The sequence below is a fragment of the Phragmites australis genome, chromosome 17 (genome assembly GCF_958298935.1).
Source record: "Phragmites australis chromosome 17, lpPhrAust1.1, whole genome shotgun sequence".
NCBI lineage: Eukaryota > Viridiplantae > Streptophyta > Magnoliopsida > Poales > Poaceae > Phragmites > Phragmites australis.
In genome coordinates, this window is record NC_084937.1 from 20,890,827 (window position 1) to 20,906,399 (window position 15,573).

The window sequence follows — 15,573 nt, forward strand, 5'->3', positions numbered from 1 at the left end:
GTTTACTTTTACTATGAAAATTAGGATCTTTGGAAACCTTGATCGCTGCCAGATTATCACAGAAAATAGTGACAGGTTGTGATGCACTTTTCACAACCTTAATTGATGCAAGAAATTCCCTTAGTGTCGAGGGTTAATCCCTAATAATGATTCCAGAGTGTACCAGTCAAAGGGCTCGTGAACAACGCTTAAGGTGTGTGTTCGTCGGTGTGTGTGAACTCAAGAACACCGGGATTATCTAGGCTCAGGCACATAAAGGATAACAGCCCTACGTCATGTGTATTTTATTATGAGTGCTTGTAAATCAGTTACGGATCCTCTCTTGTTACAAACTGGGTCCTCCTCTCTTTATATACAGAGAGAGCGAAAACTTACAAGTGTGCCCCGATTAGTAAACCCATGCTTGGCTAAATATTCTACTCTTGGATCATATCCTACAGAACCGAGTGAGCCCAACTAGCCCTGAGAGCTTTGAGTACGTGTCCCAACCGTGGAACGCGTCCACACCTGCCTCCCCTAGCTACTCGGCATGTCCCATCATTGTGCGCCATAAGATTTTTTGCCAAGCCGTTCTGTCCCTGCGCCTCACAAGTCTACCCCTGCGCCTCACGAGTCTACCTGCAAAATCATCCACTTGCCTGATCATTTTGCAAACCCTGTCTCGTCAGCCGTGCGGTGTTGCACCGGACCATAAGACCCAATTCATAGTATTTAATGCTACGGGACGGGACAATGCCCAACCACACTGTCCATGAATTTGTTCACTGGATAGGGTGCCTGGGAAGAAAAATATTTGAGTAGATAGCTGTCGGAGGATTAACTCTAGTCGCAGGGATCCCGAGAGACCCCTTTTTAGAGATTCGGCCGGGGGATGATCCTGAATAAGTTCGTCGGAGAAATAAATGGAAATGAATGCAACGGCTGGCGGTGGGGGTGTTGATCTGGTGCAAGAAGAAGTAAATGCGCCGGAATTTAGACAGGTTCGGGCCGCACGGGGGCGTAATATCCTACTCCTGTATGGATACTATAACTGTCCTGAGAAAATCCCTCGAGGATGTTGCTAGTTACAAGAATGTTGGTCTATCTAAGAGCTTGGGGCTCCTTGTTCTTCGGCTAGAACCGGGCTCAGCCTTCCTCACAGTGTTTCTCTTGCGCTGTGTTCTTCGTGTCTGCTCTTGGTCTCTGTTGTGCTATTCTTCGTCTCTTGTCTTTTTCTTTTTTTTTTTGCCCCTTTTTCTTCTGTGCCGCCGGCTGCTTTAAGTACTCGCCGGCCGCGATATGCCCCGAACGGAAGGAGGGGGCTCGAGTTCCGAGACGTCATAAATGGAAAGGGCGTCATCATTTCCTCTGGGCGAAGTGACCAGGGGCGGAAAATACGTCGCACGCCCGGTCATCCGTCACCATAAATGCCCTGGCAACGGGCGCCGTGGAGAGGGCCCACCGGGCAGCCGCAGAGCAACCCGGCGTGCCCGCCCTGTCTTGTTCCCTTGCCACAGTAGCGCGGCAGACGGAACGCCTTGATCCTCACGACGTTATCCCGAGACAAGCCGGATGGCACGGGACAGGACCCGTGCAATTAATAACCCCACGCCTCTCTGCCAAAACATAGCAGGAACTGACGCTGAGCGCGGCGGGAGCAGTTGGAGGTGTCAGGCCACGCACGCTCATTAAATGCGGCCTCGGGCCTCTGACTGGTTGACACCTCATCGGTAGGCCCCTCGGGGGTCTTTCTGGGTCGTCGGGGTACCGAGTGCTCGGGGGTACTGTTCACATCCCCGAGCACTCTCTCCCGGGAATGTCTTTCCTTGTCCTCGGGGTGCCGAGTGCTCGGGGATACTGTTCACCTCCCCGAGCACTCTTGCACGGACCCTCGGGAAACCGAGTGCTTGGGGGCTGCCGCATGCAGCCCTGAGCACTCTCTCCCGAGCACTCTTGTACGGATCCTCGAGGAACCGAGTGCTCGGGGGCTGCCGCATGCAGCCCCGAGCACTCTCTCCCGAGCACTCTTGTATGGATCCTCGGGGAACCGAGTGCTCGGGGGCTGCCGCACGCAGCCCCGAGCACTCTCTCCCGGAACTTAACTCTCCTGATCGTCGGGAGACTAGGGTGCTTGGGGGTGATCGTACACCTCCCCAAGCACTTTCTTCTCGATACTTGGATTCCGTGGATCATCGGGGAACTGAGGTACTCGGGGGCCACCGACCGTGACCCCGAGCACCTTCTCCCGGGACTTGACCTTTTCTCATCCTACAGGAGAGACCTCGCGGGATGGCGCCATGTGGCGGATGGCTGGCCTGGCTTCGGGATTCGGAGACCCCCGGTTCCTGATACACCGACAATAGCGATAAATGTGATTATATGGGTTAGGTAAGGATCGGCCCCGCGACCAGCAAAGGCTGATCGTGGGATCTCATAATATCGCAAGGAGGCTAATCGCATAAGCCTTGCGTTAGTAATATGAGCTTGGACCTGGTCACACGATAGGTTAGGGTTCAAAAAATATCCCCCGACGGTCGTCATATCATTTGTGAAACCCGTTAGCTAGGATGCTTTCTTACTCAATACTCCGATAGCCCTCTTACTCAATACTCCGATAGTTACTCAATACTCCGACACTTAGTCATACGCCTTCCTTTGTTGCCTCAGATGCAGCAATGTATTCCACTTCCATAGAAGAAAGAGCAACAAAATTTTGTTTCCTGCTACACCAAAAAATAGCACCTCCTGCCAAAATGAATATATAACCTGAAGTAGATTTCGGGTCATCCAGATTCCCTTGCCAATTAGCATCAGTATAATACATCCGTCATTGAAAAATCATATGACGTGATAGCATTATCAAAAAAAAATATACCATTGACATAAAGCTTGTTTGAGACCATAAATTGATATATTCAATTTACAAACCTTATTTTCATTTCTTTTTTCTCCAAAACCTTCTGGCTGAAACATATATATTTTCTCCTCTAAATGCCTATTAAGAGAAACAATTTTGACATCCACTTAGTGCTGTTCAAGATCATAATAAACCGTTAGAGCACTAATAATACGAATAGAAGTAAACTTTGCAACAGGAGAAAAAGTTTTCACAAAGTCAACACCTTCCCTTTGTGTAAAAATTTTAGCAACAAGCCTAGCCTTATATTTTTCCACTTGACCCGCTACATTAAATTTCCTTTTAAATATCCATTTACACTCTATGGGCTTGCGGTTATTTGGTAAAGTAACAAGTTCTCATACTTTATTCTTCCTCATTGAGTTTAATTCTTTCCGCATTGCTTTCACCTATAGTTTTGATTGAGGACAACTAATATCTTCTAGTCTTTGGATCTTCTTTTAAATCTGAAATTTTAGAGTGCACTTCTCTAAAAATACATAATAATCATCTAGGTATGAAGGTACTTGTGTATTCCTTCCAATTGGACACCATTTTTTTTTTCTTATCCGAGATCTTAGAGCGACGAGGTGGTGATGGACCAACACATTCCGTTACTCTGACCAATCTAGCGTTGGCAGATCCATTCACAGTTCCATGATACCATCCATCCTCGAAACAGACACCCCATGAATGAAAGCCTCAGCCTGCACACTGGCAGGTCACAGGCTCACGGCCACAGGTCAAGATCCATCCTTAAACCCAGATCTGGGCATCATGGGAGTAGCTGAGCAATGCCGACATACACGAATATAATTACAGTGGAGATTTGGGGATTGCACAGCTGGAGACATAGTGGCTACAGCAAGACCGAATCGTAATAACATTGAATCAACCAATATTGTACAAACACCAATCAAGATTATCTGTACTGGTACGTGACCCCAAACTTACAACAATGTAATGCCTTTACTCTCACAAACCTATTTTGACAGCCAGTAGATGAAAATAAGAAACGCGCACACAGACGCGACGAGCGAAAGAATGATGGTGTCCATAGATTTCTTTCTTCTGATGGACGCGAGGACATGGTTAATCTGTCAGGTTGAGTGAAAATTCGTGAGGTGTACATCATAAGAAGACATGGAATAGGCTGCTTGGTCATAGAATGTGTGATACATACCGTAGGAAGTCGGCTGCTAACGTTGCTTATCTTTGTAGTAATGCCACCAAATGTTGATCGTTGAGTCATGAGGGAACCTAGTGTTGCTTGGGCTTGTGATATAACATTATCCATCTAATACCATTCCAATGTAACTTTTCAGGCATAGAAATGATCTCATTCATCATCATTCCAAAGTTGTAAAACAGGTATTCTAGAAGAAGAAAAAAGTTGTAGAACAGAAGGCTTTCCCAAAAGCAACTTAATTGAAGGATTTGCCACCTAACAAGTGCCTTCTCAGATAAAAGGTGATACTTTGACTACACTAACAGTAATCCAGTAACACATGGACATTGGAACCATTAACACGATTGTTTGTATGGCTCTGAATCAGTATATAGTTTGCATGTAGATTAAACCAGTATGCACTGTTGTGGTTTTTGGGATTCACTTGTCACTTGAATAACTGAAGAATTTTCGTCCTAATTATTCTGTCTACAATTTGAGATAGCAAGAGGTAAGCATGTACTAATAATTACTAAAGCAGCAGGAGCAGAGCCAGGAATTGGAGATGAGCGGGGACCAATCAATGTAACAACAACAACAAAGCCTTTTAGTCCCAAGCAAGTTGGGGTAGGCTAGAGATGAGATCAACTAATGTAAACACAAACAAAATCTATTATATATACTCAAGTGATCCCCACTATCTGCAATCAATCTCTCTTAATCTACTGTCTAGCTTTGCCACATCACCCTCTAGTTTACACCCGTTTGGTCACCTCGCTTTTGCATCTTAGCCATGCAATTGTTTGCTACATTGCTCCCTTAATTACTACATATTTTGTTCATTGTTGTCTACTGTCATTGTGCACATTTGTCAAAAGGTGTTTCTGGGCATTGCAAGTCCCACTGCAATGTACAGGGTACCTACTGGTTCTATGAAACAACTGGCACAACAGTTTGGGCCAAGGCAGGCGGCAGGGAGGGTAGCTCCCCTCCCCCCTCCGCTGAGCAATGCAACAAGAAGCATCTATTGGTCAGCTAATCAGCAAATATTTGCAGGAAGAAGCCCCTAGGAGCCCTAAGGTATTAAATTACCTCACCAGGGAGAACTCCTAGTAGTCCCATTAGCGATGCACCCTGGGATACATACACTCGATACAAAATAGGAGCAAGTATATTAGTTGCAAGCTGTCAGCCCTATGTGAAGAATCCCATCTATTGATTTTGCAGGTAGGTTGTTCAGATATGCTGTGAGTTCCGAGGGACAATAAATTCAACTGTCCTCCAAAGCTTTCGAACGATAATAGTTCCAATGGTAGTTTTGGCCTCAAGGGGACTAGCAGAGCATATTTAAAAACAATATATCTGGATCATTTTTCACCACAACTATAGCCTCACAGGCAAAGCGTGTTTGACTGAGCGCTGGATGTGTAAATTTAGATAGAAACCATTAGCGGTTCTAGAGTCAGTAGTAAAAGAATTTGGTTGACTACTTCCCATAAAAGAATTGCCTTTCTAGTGTCGGCAGTAGTACTAGTCAATGCCGTCATGTTGGAAAGGGGATTTGAGAACCAGCAGGCAGGGGTCGATGTCCATATAACTTTCCAGTAAGCACGGGTTGATGTCCATATAACTTTAACACAAACAAACTTACTGTGCTCTGGACTTGGTCAAAATATGCCTCATAGACCTGTTTCATAGACTAGTCTATTCTATGCTTGTTAGTTCACACAACACCCATAATAAATCTCCTGTGTCCTGACCTGAGCACACAACTAGAAACTTACATTTAAGAATGTAATTAATCAGCTTTGAAACAACAAACGGTTCCTATTTGTAAATCATGAGCTGCTGTATTCATCATTTCATTCACTTATTTCAGGTACATCCAGGAACTAGACAGAACTCCAAACAATGATAGAGAGAGATTTGAAGTTAACTTGCCTCCATCGAAGTACAAAACTATGGCTCACGAAGTAAGTAGGCCTTTACACTGATTTCACAGGCATATAGGACAAGAAATTTTGCTTGAATAAATGGTAGGTGGTATGGAAATACAACAATGTTGTTTGAATACTACAGTCATGTTGCAGAACTACGTGACACCCACAAACATATTGGCATGGCAAACAAGTTGACTCAAAAAGTATGCATCATTCGTCATAGGTGTAAAAGATGATATTGCATGGTACCACAGTGCGGTAGAATGACCATTTGTACCACTTTTTAAGGTGTCATAGCCTTGTAGCAAACGAGGGGGTGCAAGCACTGGACATATTCTCATAACCGCATGGTTCTTTAATTTTGTGTAGTGTAAGTTCTTTTATTTGATCTTACAAAATGTAGTTATCTCCCAATAAGAAGGATAACAAGGATAAAACAAGTTCTAGTCCAACAGCTTGAGAATTTCAAATTCAGAGACCAATTCAACTCACCAATTCAAACTGCCCTCCAAGTTTCATTTGTAAATGTTAAGCTTATCATAAATGTGTTCTTATTGAAGATGTGACCTTCCACAATTTATATAAATCTCTCAGACGAGATAGGGAAAGCAATTGAAGGATGACCAAACAGGAGGGTATTCATACCTGTCCAGAACTCCTGCTAATTGCAGCTTGTTCTCGGAGAAGAGCTTGATCAGCTGAGTCTGATGCCTCTTCAGCATCAAACTTTGCTCTGTCAAAATCTCTCAAGTCAAGGAGGGAGGCATGTTGTTGCTTCACTCTGAGGCTTGATCGAAGCCGATAGAATTCCTATAATGGATTAAGAAAATCATGGTATCACGAAGTAACTCCAGTTGTTTTGTATGTGGTGTTCAAATATATTAAGATATTGTTGCGCCGTAATTAATATAGCCTTGCTTAAACAGTATATTGAAAATAGTTATGAAGAATAATGTAAGTAGTGTAAGAGGCAATTGGAACCTGAGTAAGGTCTTGCAAAATCTCCATATGGCGAGTCAGTGTATGAGAAAGAACTTCGGAACCTCCTGATGATACCCAAGTTTGCATTTGAGAATTTACTTGCTGTAGTTGCTTCAGTGATCTTTCTATATCTGACTCGATATCGTTCTCTGAACCATCCGATTTCATAGAAACCAACTTACGATATGCAATCATTTGGTCATCTAACTGAGCTTCCAACCTCCTCGCCTGGAAGGAGAGATATTCCATTTAAACAAGGTAAGCCATACACACCAATAATCAGACAATACAGAGAAAAATGGATTAGCCTACAGCGTCATGAATCCATAAAATAACAAATTTAACAAATGTGGTAATATAGTATGAATTGGTGTCTTCGATACAGAATATAACATGGACTCATCTCCTCTAAGCTTAGAAAAAGCAGCTTCCTTTGTTAGATTGAATATCATGAAAAGCTGAATACCAAGATTTTAATGAACCCGAATCTGATGAATAGGAAGGGCTCTGCTAAACTAAATACTCAATTCCATTAGGAAGATGCCCAACCAATGCCAAAACAAGTTGCTAACAGGACCATTTAGCAGGACAACAAATCTAGCCAATAAGCATTGAATCAGCGCCACATTGCTCCAAGTTATCCATTCACCTGGGAAGAAATGGTAAATGGCGTTACAAGCGAACATCTGCAGCATGGTTTCCGTAATATGAAAGGACGAGACTGATGGGTTGTTGCAACGGAAATAGTAAACCCAATTCAATTTGTTTTTGCGTACGGCATTCGCTCCTTGCATGAATAGACTACGAATTCAACGACCAAGAACGCGGCCTCCCCTAATTTGGGCTACGCAGCCGCACGAGCAGGATCCGACGGACCCGTGGAACGGGGAAGGAGAGGGGAGGAGAGAGCGCGAGGGGATTAGGCGGGCGGGTCACCTGCTTGCGAAGGGCGTCCCAGGAAGACGCCTCCATGGCCCCCACCTCCTCCTCTCCGGCGCCGTCCTAGCGGTTCGTCGCGGCGGTGGCGCCTGGATCTCGCGCGCGCGCGGGCGGGCGGGCGTCGAGCGAATCGGTGGGTGGGAGGGGAGGGGAGGGTAGAGAGACGGGAGGAAGGGGGGTAGTTGGTGGTGCCGACTGCCGAGCCCGATGCCCCGACGTGTCGGAGAGGGAGAGGCGCCAGGTCGGGTGGCGCGGTCAACCGGTCGGGTGCAGCCGGGCAGGGCTCCGCTCCGCGGCCGAGCCTGGCGGGGTGCCATGCTGCCACCAATCACGAAGGGTTCCTTAAAAAAAATTTGGGTATGTTCTTACTAACCGGGACAGCGACGGCGGGTTCTAAAAGAAAAGAAAGAGAGTTTGGTGTGCACCGACGTCTACAAATTAGTACTCCTTTTGATCGTAAACATATGATATTTTAAATAAGATCTAATTAAAATTTTCAAACTTTGGTCATCAATATTTTTTAAAATATTTAGTTTCAAAACATATATATAGATTTTTCTTTAAAAAAAAGCATAATCTCATAAACTTTGAACTTTATAAATATATTATAATTGAAAATAGTGGTCAAATGTACATGTCGCAACATAGTGAATAATACAGCAACTGTTGATGTAATAATTGCTTAACCACTCCCGTTAGGAACCGACTCCTCTTAGAACTTTGCTGAGTAAAAGTAGGGGCAAATAGTACCATGAACAGTATTGTGCAGTGAATACTGCAACACAAGAATATTGTAGCAATAAATCTGGATGGTTCATTTCCAATCCAACAGATAGTAGTAGGAGCAAAGTCATGGTATTATTTACCTTAGTAAAGTTAAAGGAGCCGATTCCTCGTGTTATCATTGCATATTTGCTCTTTACCTATAGAAATATTTCTACTAATGATAGAGAATATTATATGGTATCTTAAAAGGTATTATGATTATTGTCTATATATAGATTGCCCTAAGTAACAAGATATTTACATGTGTCGTGGGGTTCGTACTGGACCCTTCGTCGGGACGGCTGGTGATCTTTCTTGAGCCACTCCTCGTCGGGTTCCAGCTGACTTAGGGCCTCACACCACCTCCCTTCAGTCTCAGGATTTGTGTCATATCCTTCATCCTTTAGACCTCGTCATACCCCTTCGGCCTTGAGGCTTCGCTACACTCTTCGCTCTTCGGGCCTTGTCACACCCCTTCAGTCTCAGGGCTCCGCTACACTATTCGTCCTCCAGGATTTGTCACACCCCTTCGGTCTTTTAGGCTTCAACACTAAACTTCGTTCCTTACATCGCTACGCCTTATTGAGTCTAACTCCTGCAGAATATAAAGTGAATTATCCATATCTTGAGGTCAGTCACTATTTTGGTTTTTAGAATTTGACCATTGTGATTGAAGTCAACGAATAGAGACACATGTGGTATCATTCCTCTAACGGTACGCATCGAGCTATTTCATGTCCAAAACGTTATGCATTTTTGACCCGAGGGAGTACTCCATTTTGTCCGGCTGGTCACGGTGGGATTGGCTTGTTGCCCGTAAGGGAAGTAGTTTTCTATGTTTCACGACAAAAAGAACAGTTTCCAAGATTTTCTCTGGAAATTTCTATGAAAGTAGTAAAATGACGCGGGGAAGGATTATTTCTGTTGCTGTTGTAATCCTAATTCATACTAGGATTTTGATTTGTTATTGATACGCAGACGTGCCACAAAACCGAAATACATGGTGACAAACAAGACTTCGAGTGAACTTGCAATGCATTTGGCAGCCCCTACAATCACCGAGCAGTCCGCTACTCGTGCCCGAATCTGGCACTCTAGAGGCTATGGTCAAGCAATCGACTGATTATGGAAGCATGTGAGCAATATGATTTATCATTTGTGATTACTACGTAGCTTAGTAGCATGTGGTCACACTTCCCTCGAATCCCAATGGCAAGCACATATCACAAAAGCAAAATAAAAGCAGTTTTTAATTACTTTCAAGTGCCTGAAGCCAATTTATTTTTCAGATACCATCGTAGTCCTCGGATCAACGTACTAATACTTATGGGTTGCTGCTCCATGGCCTTAAGAGGGTGATTAGAAAATGCTCCCTAAGTCAATTTTTTTTAATGTTTTGGGTATAGCATGGTCTTCGATGTGTACATTTGATCATTATTTTTAACTAAAATATATTTATATAATCTAATAAATTTATGATATTATGAAATTATTTTAAAGACAAATTCACATATATAATTTTTATTTTTTGAAACTAAATATTTTAAAATTTATTGATGGTCAAAGTTTCAAAAATTTGACTATATCTTATCTAAAATATTATGTATTTGTGACGGAGAAAGTTTTCAAACTAAAAAAAATACATTGTTCAAGAACACTATAAAAATAGTAATGCATAAAGAAGAAAGAGATATATAAGGTCATGTTTATTTCAGCTGTAGATTGTAAAAAGAAGCATATATATTATAGATTGTGAAAAAGTTGGATTGTTATAATCTAGATTGTAAAAGATGGTAGCTGTTTGATAACTTGGATTCTAGTGGATGGATTGATATTTTTGGATGTCAATAGTCTGTAATACCCTCAGCCATTTTGGGTGGCATGTTTATTCTTTTATGACACATTTATTTTGAAATAGGAAAATGTACAAATAAAATTTAAAAGATACGTAAGTCATGCAAAATTGAATATTTATCCATAAATACAAAAATGCATAAATTAAATTTAAGAGGTACATAATTCATACAAACTTGAGTATTTATCTATACAAATAGCCTCTCATAATTATCCTACTCTCCCGTAACAAACAAAGTATTATCAAGATTATCACGAAAGACATTCATGTTTGCATCTTCGTCACTAAATTCACCATTTCATAGAACGTTGCATTGTTTGAGATATTCCAATTAGCTTTGTCTAGAACAAATTCCTTCACTTATTGCAAACATGTCGTAGGTAAAAAGGGAAGCAAAATATCTAAGCAATCAAAAAAATATGCAGCACAAAAACAGTACCAGTGTTATCTAAGGGTGCGATTAAGTAATAATTAACATATTCTCAAAATATAAAAGAAATACAGCCAGTGGTATTTTCTTTCTCCTGTTAACACGTGAAATTTCTTTGCATAACCATATATATAGGCACAATGGGTTAATTAACTGTACTGAAAACTACTTTTCAAACTACTGTAATATAAAATTACAAGTGACCAATAGTAGGTATTGATTCACAACATATACAATGCAAACAATAAATAGTATTTACATGTATACATATTCTTAGATTGTGTACCGAAAACATATGTAACAATAAAGAAAAACACATTCAGCCCTACAATCTTGCCATAGATACACTGAAAGCATGTCAAGAGAAATACGACTTCAGACTCTTAATTATTTTGACCTATTTGTGAATATTGGCTAGAACATCTAATATTTTCAGTTGCCATATGTAGACATTTCTTTGATTTTTTTTTGAATGGCCATCCGTTTTTTAATCTATCAATTAGTTTGATGTTCCTTAGCATTTGAAGACGCACACGCCGGCACAGAGATACACACAGCAGCGACCAGCACGCCACGCCAGTGGACAAACAACGATGACCAACATATCTCAACGGCCATGGCATGAAGTCAGCCAGAGCAAAACAGGAGCACCACAACACCTCCACAACGACAAGGCTGGAGCCATCTGCTTCAACTCCTATAGCACAAAGGATGGCCGACGCTTCAACGATACTAATGGCTGGAGGCAACACCCAGCTCGACGGAGACACATGGCAGCAAGGGCATGCACAACTAGGGAAAAAATAGAATTCAACGAGCACGCACAGCGATAACAGCAAGATGGCGTAGATGGGGCGGTGCAGGGCACCGATAGATGCTCCGGCTACCAAGCTGGTTGCTACGTCGCCTGCCACGCCGGCGGAGGGGCAAGGCGCCATGTACGCCTGGGTGCCTAAGCCGCGCTGGAGCGGGTTGTCGCGATGGGACGGAGAGTAGAGCCGGGACAGAACGCGCTGCCTAGAGGAGAAGCAGTGCTAGGTCACCAGGGAATGATCCCTCTGCGTCGGCGATCCATTCCGCCTTGGCCGCTGGAGCTCGCAATGCGTCACTGAATGCGATGGCGACATTGACCTCAGTGTTGAGTGTGAGGAACCATCCAAACAATATTCTAATTAATCATTAAGTCGATCGTTTTCTTAATCATGACTTCAACGATTATTCAGAATACAGCTCCAGTAGTCCCGGCACGTGTTTTATGTCTAAGATTGAAACACATACATTTCTAACATGGAACATCATAACAAAACTTAAGAAATAACGAGTAATTAATATTATATTATAAGTTCTTAAGCACGAACTAAGTTAAAACAGTTTATAGCAAAAAAGAGCTTGAAAGATACTAAAACCTGCTCAACTCCTAACCAACAAAAAAACTACACAGCGGAAACAAAAACTAAAAACAACTAAAGGTGGGTAAAGCCATATCCCCAAACGTGCGACCTCCAAGAGTAGGATGCACTACTCATTCCCGCCACTCGTATCGGTGGGCGTGAAGTAGCTAAAATCCAACTCCTTTTCACCTGCAAAACCTGTAGAGCAGCTGAGTACGAAGGTATTCGCAAGACTTAATCCATAATAGGCACTTATAAATAGTTTAACTCCAAAGATTATACATTGAGATGTTAGCAAGAATACGACCACATGTTAAGTAAATTCATATGCGAAAACAAGTTTGACATAAATATGTATGAGTATCTATACTTGACCAAATGAACAAATATCCAATAAACATGAACTGAACATAATGTAAAAAGAACTATAGTAGTAACATCTATAACGAACCATCTCAACCATATCAAATCACAGTCGTGACTCTATGATTGCTGCAAATGGACATCATCGATCTGCACGTCAAAAAGCCACAGCTACAAATGTAATCGGCTTATCGTTCCCATATGCGACATGTAGTAAGCATGAAAAGTGCTAAATCTAATTGCAACAATGATCGGTGCTTAAACGATGCAAGCGGTCTACGGTGTCTGGGTCCCTCTCTCGACCTACCCAAGGGAACTCCATATCCAGACAGGACAAACACTCCTAACACTGCTCACATCTCGTCTCATCCACCCCACTCATCCAACCGACATCATCAACCCATCATTATGATCATTGTACAAGTAATTAAAGCATATGCTCACGAACGATAAAACATTTCACCGCTCGACTTCTATCGATGACCTAAGCACTTGCTAAGCATCACGAATAACATTTTAAGTTAGACAACATCATATTGAACCTATGCTACAAGAATACTGATCAACAATTATTCAATATAGGAGAATTAGTGCATCAACATAAGTTCTACCGACCATAAACCCGACATCGACTCGAACTCATGCATAACACACATAAAGCGTAATTTATCATATATGGCGTATATGATCCAAATTAATGGGGGAATATGCTTAGATGCTTACCTTGCTGTTCAGGTGTTTGCCTTATGCTACTCACGCAACACTCGCAAAACTCTAGCTGCTTGGCATCGCCTTCAACCACGGTCACGACACGCTGCGGTTCTTTGTTCACTAAAGAAGAACGGATGCAATAATGAGCATGAATAAAATACACAATGTATGCTACAATATGCATAACAACAAGCTAAAGGTGTAAGACATACAAAGGAATGACAAAACTTATGATCTAAACAACACCGGAAAAGTAACAGGAGACCGGAGACTCCAGTTTGAACTCAGAGTATCCGAGTTCCTGAACCTCCGGGTGAGGGCTCTCGGTGAGCCATATTTGAAATAACCCGGAAAGTGGGGCTCTCGGCTATTTACCCAGACCATCCGGGTCAAGTTCGGATACTCCAGATTGGGCCAGACACTACGGGTTGATCTGGACTATCGGAGTTTTGGTCGAGTTGAGTTCTAAAGTGTTTTCCCAGCCAATTCAATTCGCATGCTAAATCTATTCCACCAAAATATGGATATACACTATACAAAGGGTTCTAGACTCGAATTACACCCTAAATCGCTATAGTTCCTGATGACAATTCAATGGGTTTCTCTATATTTACCCGGAGTATCCGGGTCAATCGGGATTATCCAGGTTGTTCAGAGAGGCTTCTTCAAGGGGAAAATCTCTGCCGATTTGATTTGTAAGCTTCTCCAAACTAAAGAGAAATATGTTTGAGAGAGTTTATAGAGTCCAGAATTTACTCACCAAACTAGCAACACGATTCCTAACTCAAAACTCACCTAAATCCTCATTTTTACTCCAAAGCTCGAGAACTCAAAAATTTTGCAACCGAAGCTTCAAACTCGGGATCCATCCAACCAAAATGTGCATCTATGCCATGGGAGCCTAGAAGACTCACCCAAGATGCTTTGTCGAGCTTGAGGAACATTAGTTGAAGGAGAAAAAGTTTGGAAAGAGGAAGAACGTCAGCGCTCCTTATGCTTCAACTAAGAACACCAAAAGACATCAAACCGGCTCGAATCCTTTGGAAAAAAGAAAATGAATTGGATGGATGGGTAGCTCATGAGCTCGTGATCGCGTGAGTACCACATGCATACCTCGATTTCTTTTTTTGAGGTGGGATTTTGGGGGAGAAGGAGAGAGGGAGCTTGAGAGGGAAGTGAGAGGGATAGCTCGTTGCCTTGGCCGGTTGAGGAGCACGAGAGTGAGAGCGAGCACGGGGAGAGTGAGGGAGCTAAGAGAGTGGTTGGGCTGCTGCCCATGTGAAGGGAGAGGTGGGTGGTGGGGCCATACGTGGGACTCACATGTTAGAGAAAATGATCAATTTTAACTACGAATTTTATTCTTTTTTCTCTTAAAATTATTTCTCTCACTCGATTGACTTTAAATGAATTGCACCAGCATTCAAAAATAAATTGTCTTAAAACTAATTATGACACTAATGACATATAATTAGATTTAAATCATACGATTATGAATTTGAGATGTGACATTGAAATATAGTGGATCCATCTGCGCTAGATCCGCGTACTTTCGACAGCAGCGATAGCTAGTGTTCTACAGAAACAGGCTGGGTGGGGAGGAGGCCTCAGGTACGATCAGACAAGAGAGGAGGGCTTTGGAGGTGGGGTAAAGAGGGAATGAGTGATGGATTGTAGCAATCCGAAACAATCCGACGAGACCAGATTGTAGCAATATAATCAGATTGCTACAATCCAATGAGACCCGATTACTATAATATAATTATATGTTCTATCTAATTGTTTCAGCTTTAAATTACAAAAGTCAGAATCCAGTTTAAAGCTGAAAAACATGGCGTAATATATTCCCCTGAACGGAGTCAAATATATCTCCGAGTCCGCTGACCTACTCAGTCCTCTGGTCTTCGGAAGAAGCAAAGGCAAACTGATGCTGCTCTTTCCCTTCCCGATTCCCATCTTCCTGACGTGCATCCCTCAAGCCGAGCGACACGATACGATAGATCCGTTGGCCCCACCAGACAGCGACCCAGAGTCCCCAATCCCGGTTCCGCACGTCGGCACGCCTGGTCTGCAGCGGGCCCCGCTACACGGGCCCCGCCACGTGGCACCAATCGTGCACCGGCGGCGCACGGCACCCGCTTTCCCCATCATTGAGTCT

At 42.8% G+C, this 15,573-nt stretch overlaps 1 protein-coding gene across 1 annotated transcript; it reads right to left on the reverse strand.

Moving 5' to 3' along the window:
* Positions 1-3,735: 3,735 nt before the first annotated feature.
* LOC133897463 (Golgi SNAP receptor complex member 1-1-like) lies at positions 3,736-8,203 on the reverse strand. Its single transcript, XM_062338195.1, has 5 exons — positions 7,901-8,203; positions 6,965-7,192; positions 6,629-6,793; positions 4,059-4,172; positions 3,736-3,972 (listed from the first exon to the last, which is right to left on the reverse strand). Exons 1-5 carry the CDS (start codon positions 7,934-7,936, stop codon positions 3,859-3,861), a joined length of 657 nt encoding a protein of 218 aa, XP_062194179.1. The 5' UTR covers positions 7,937-8,203; the 3' UTR covers positions 3,736-3,858.
* Positions 8,204-15,573: the final 7,370 nt, after the last annotated feature.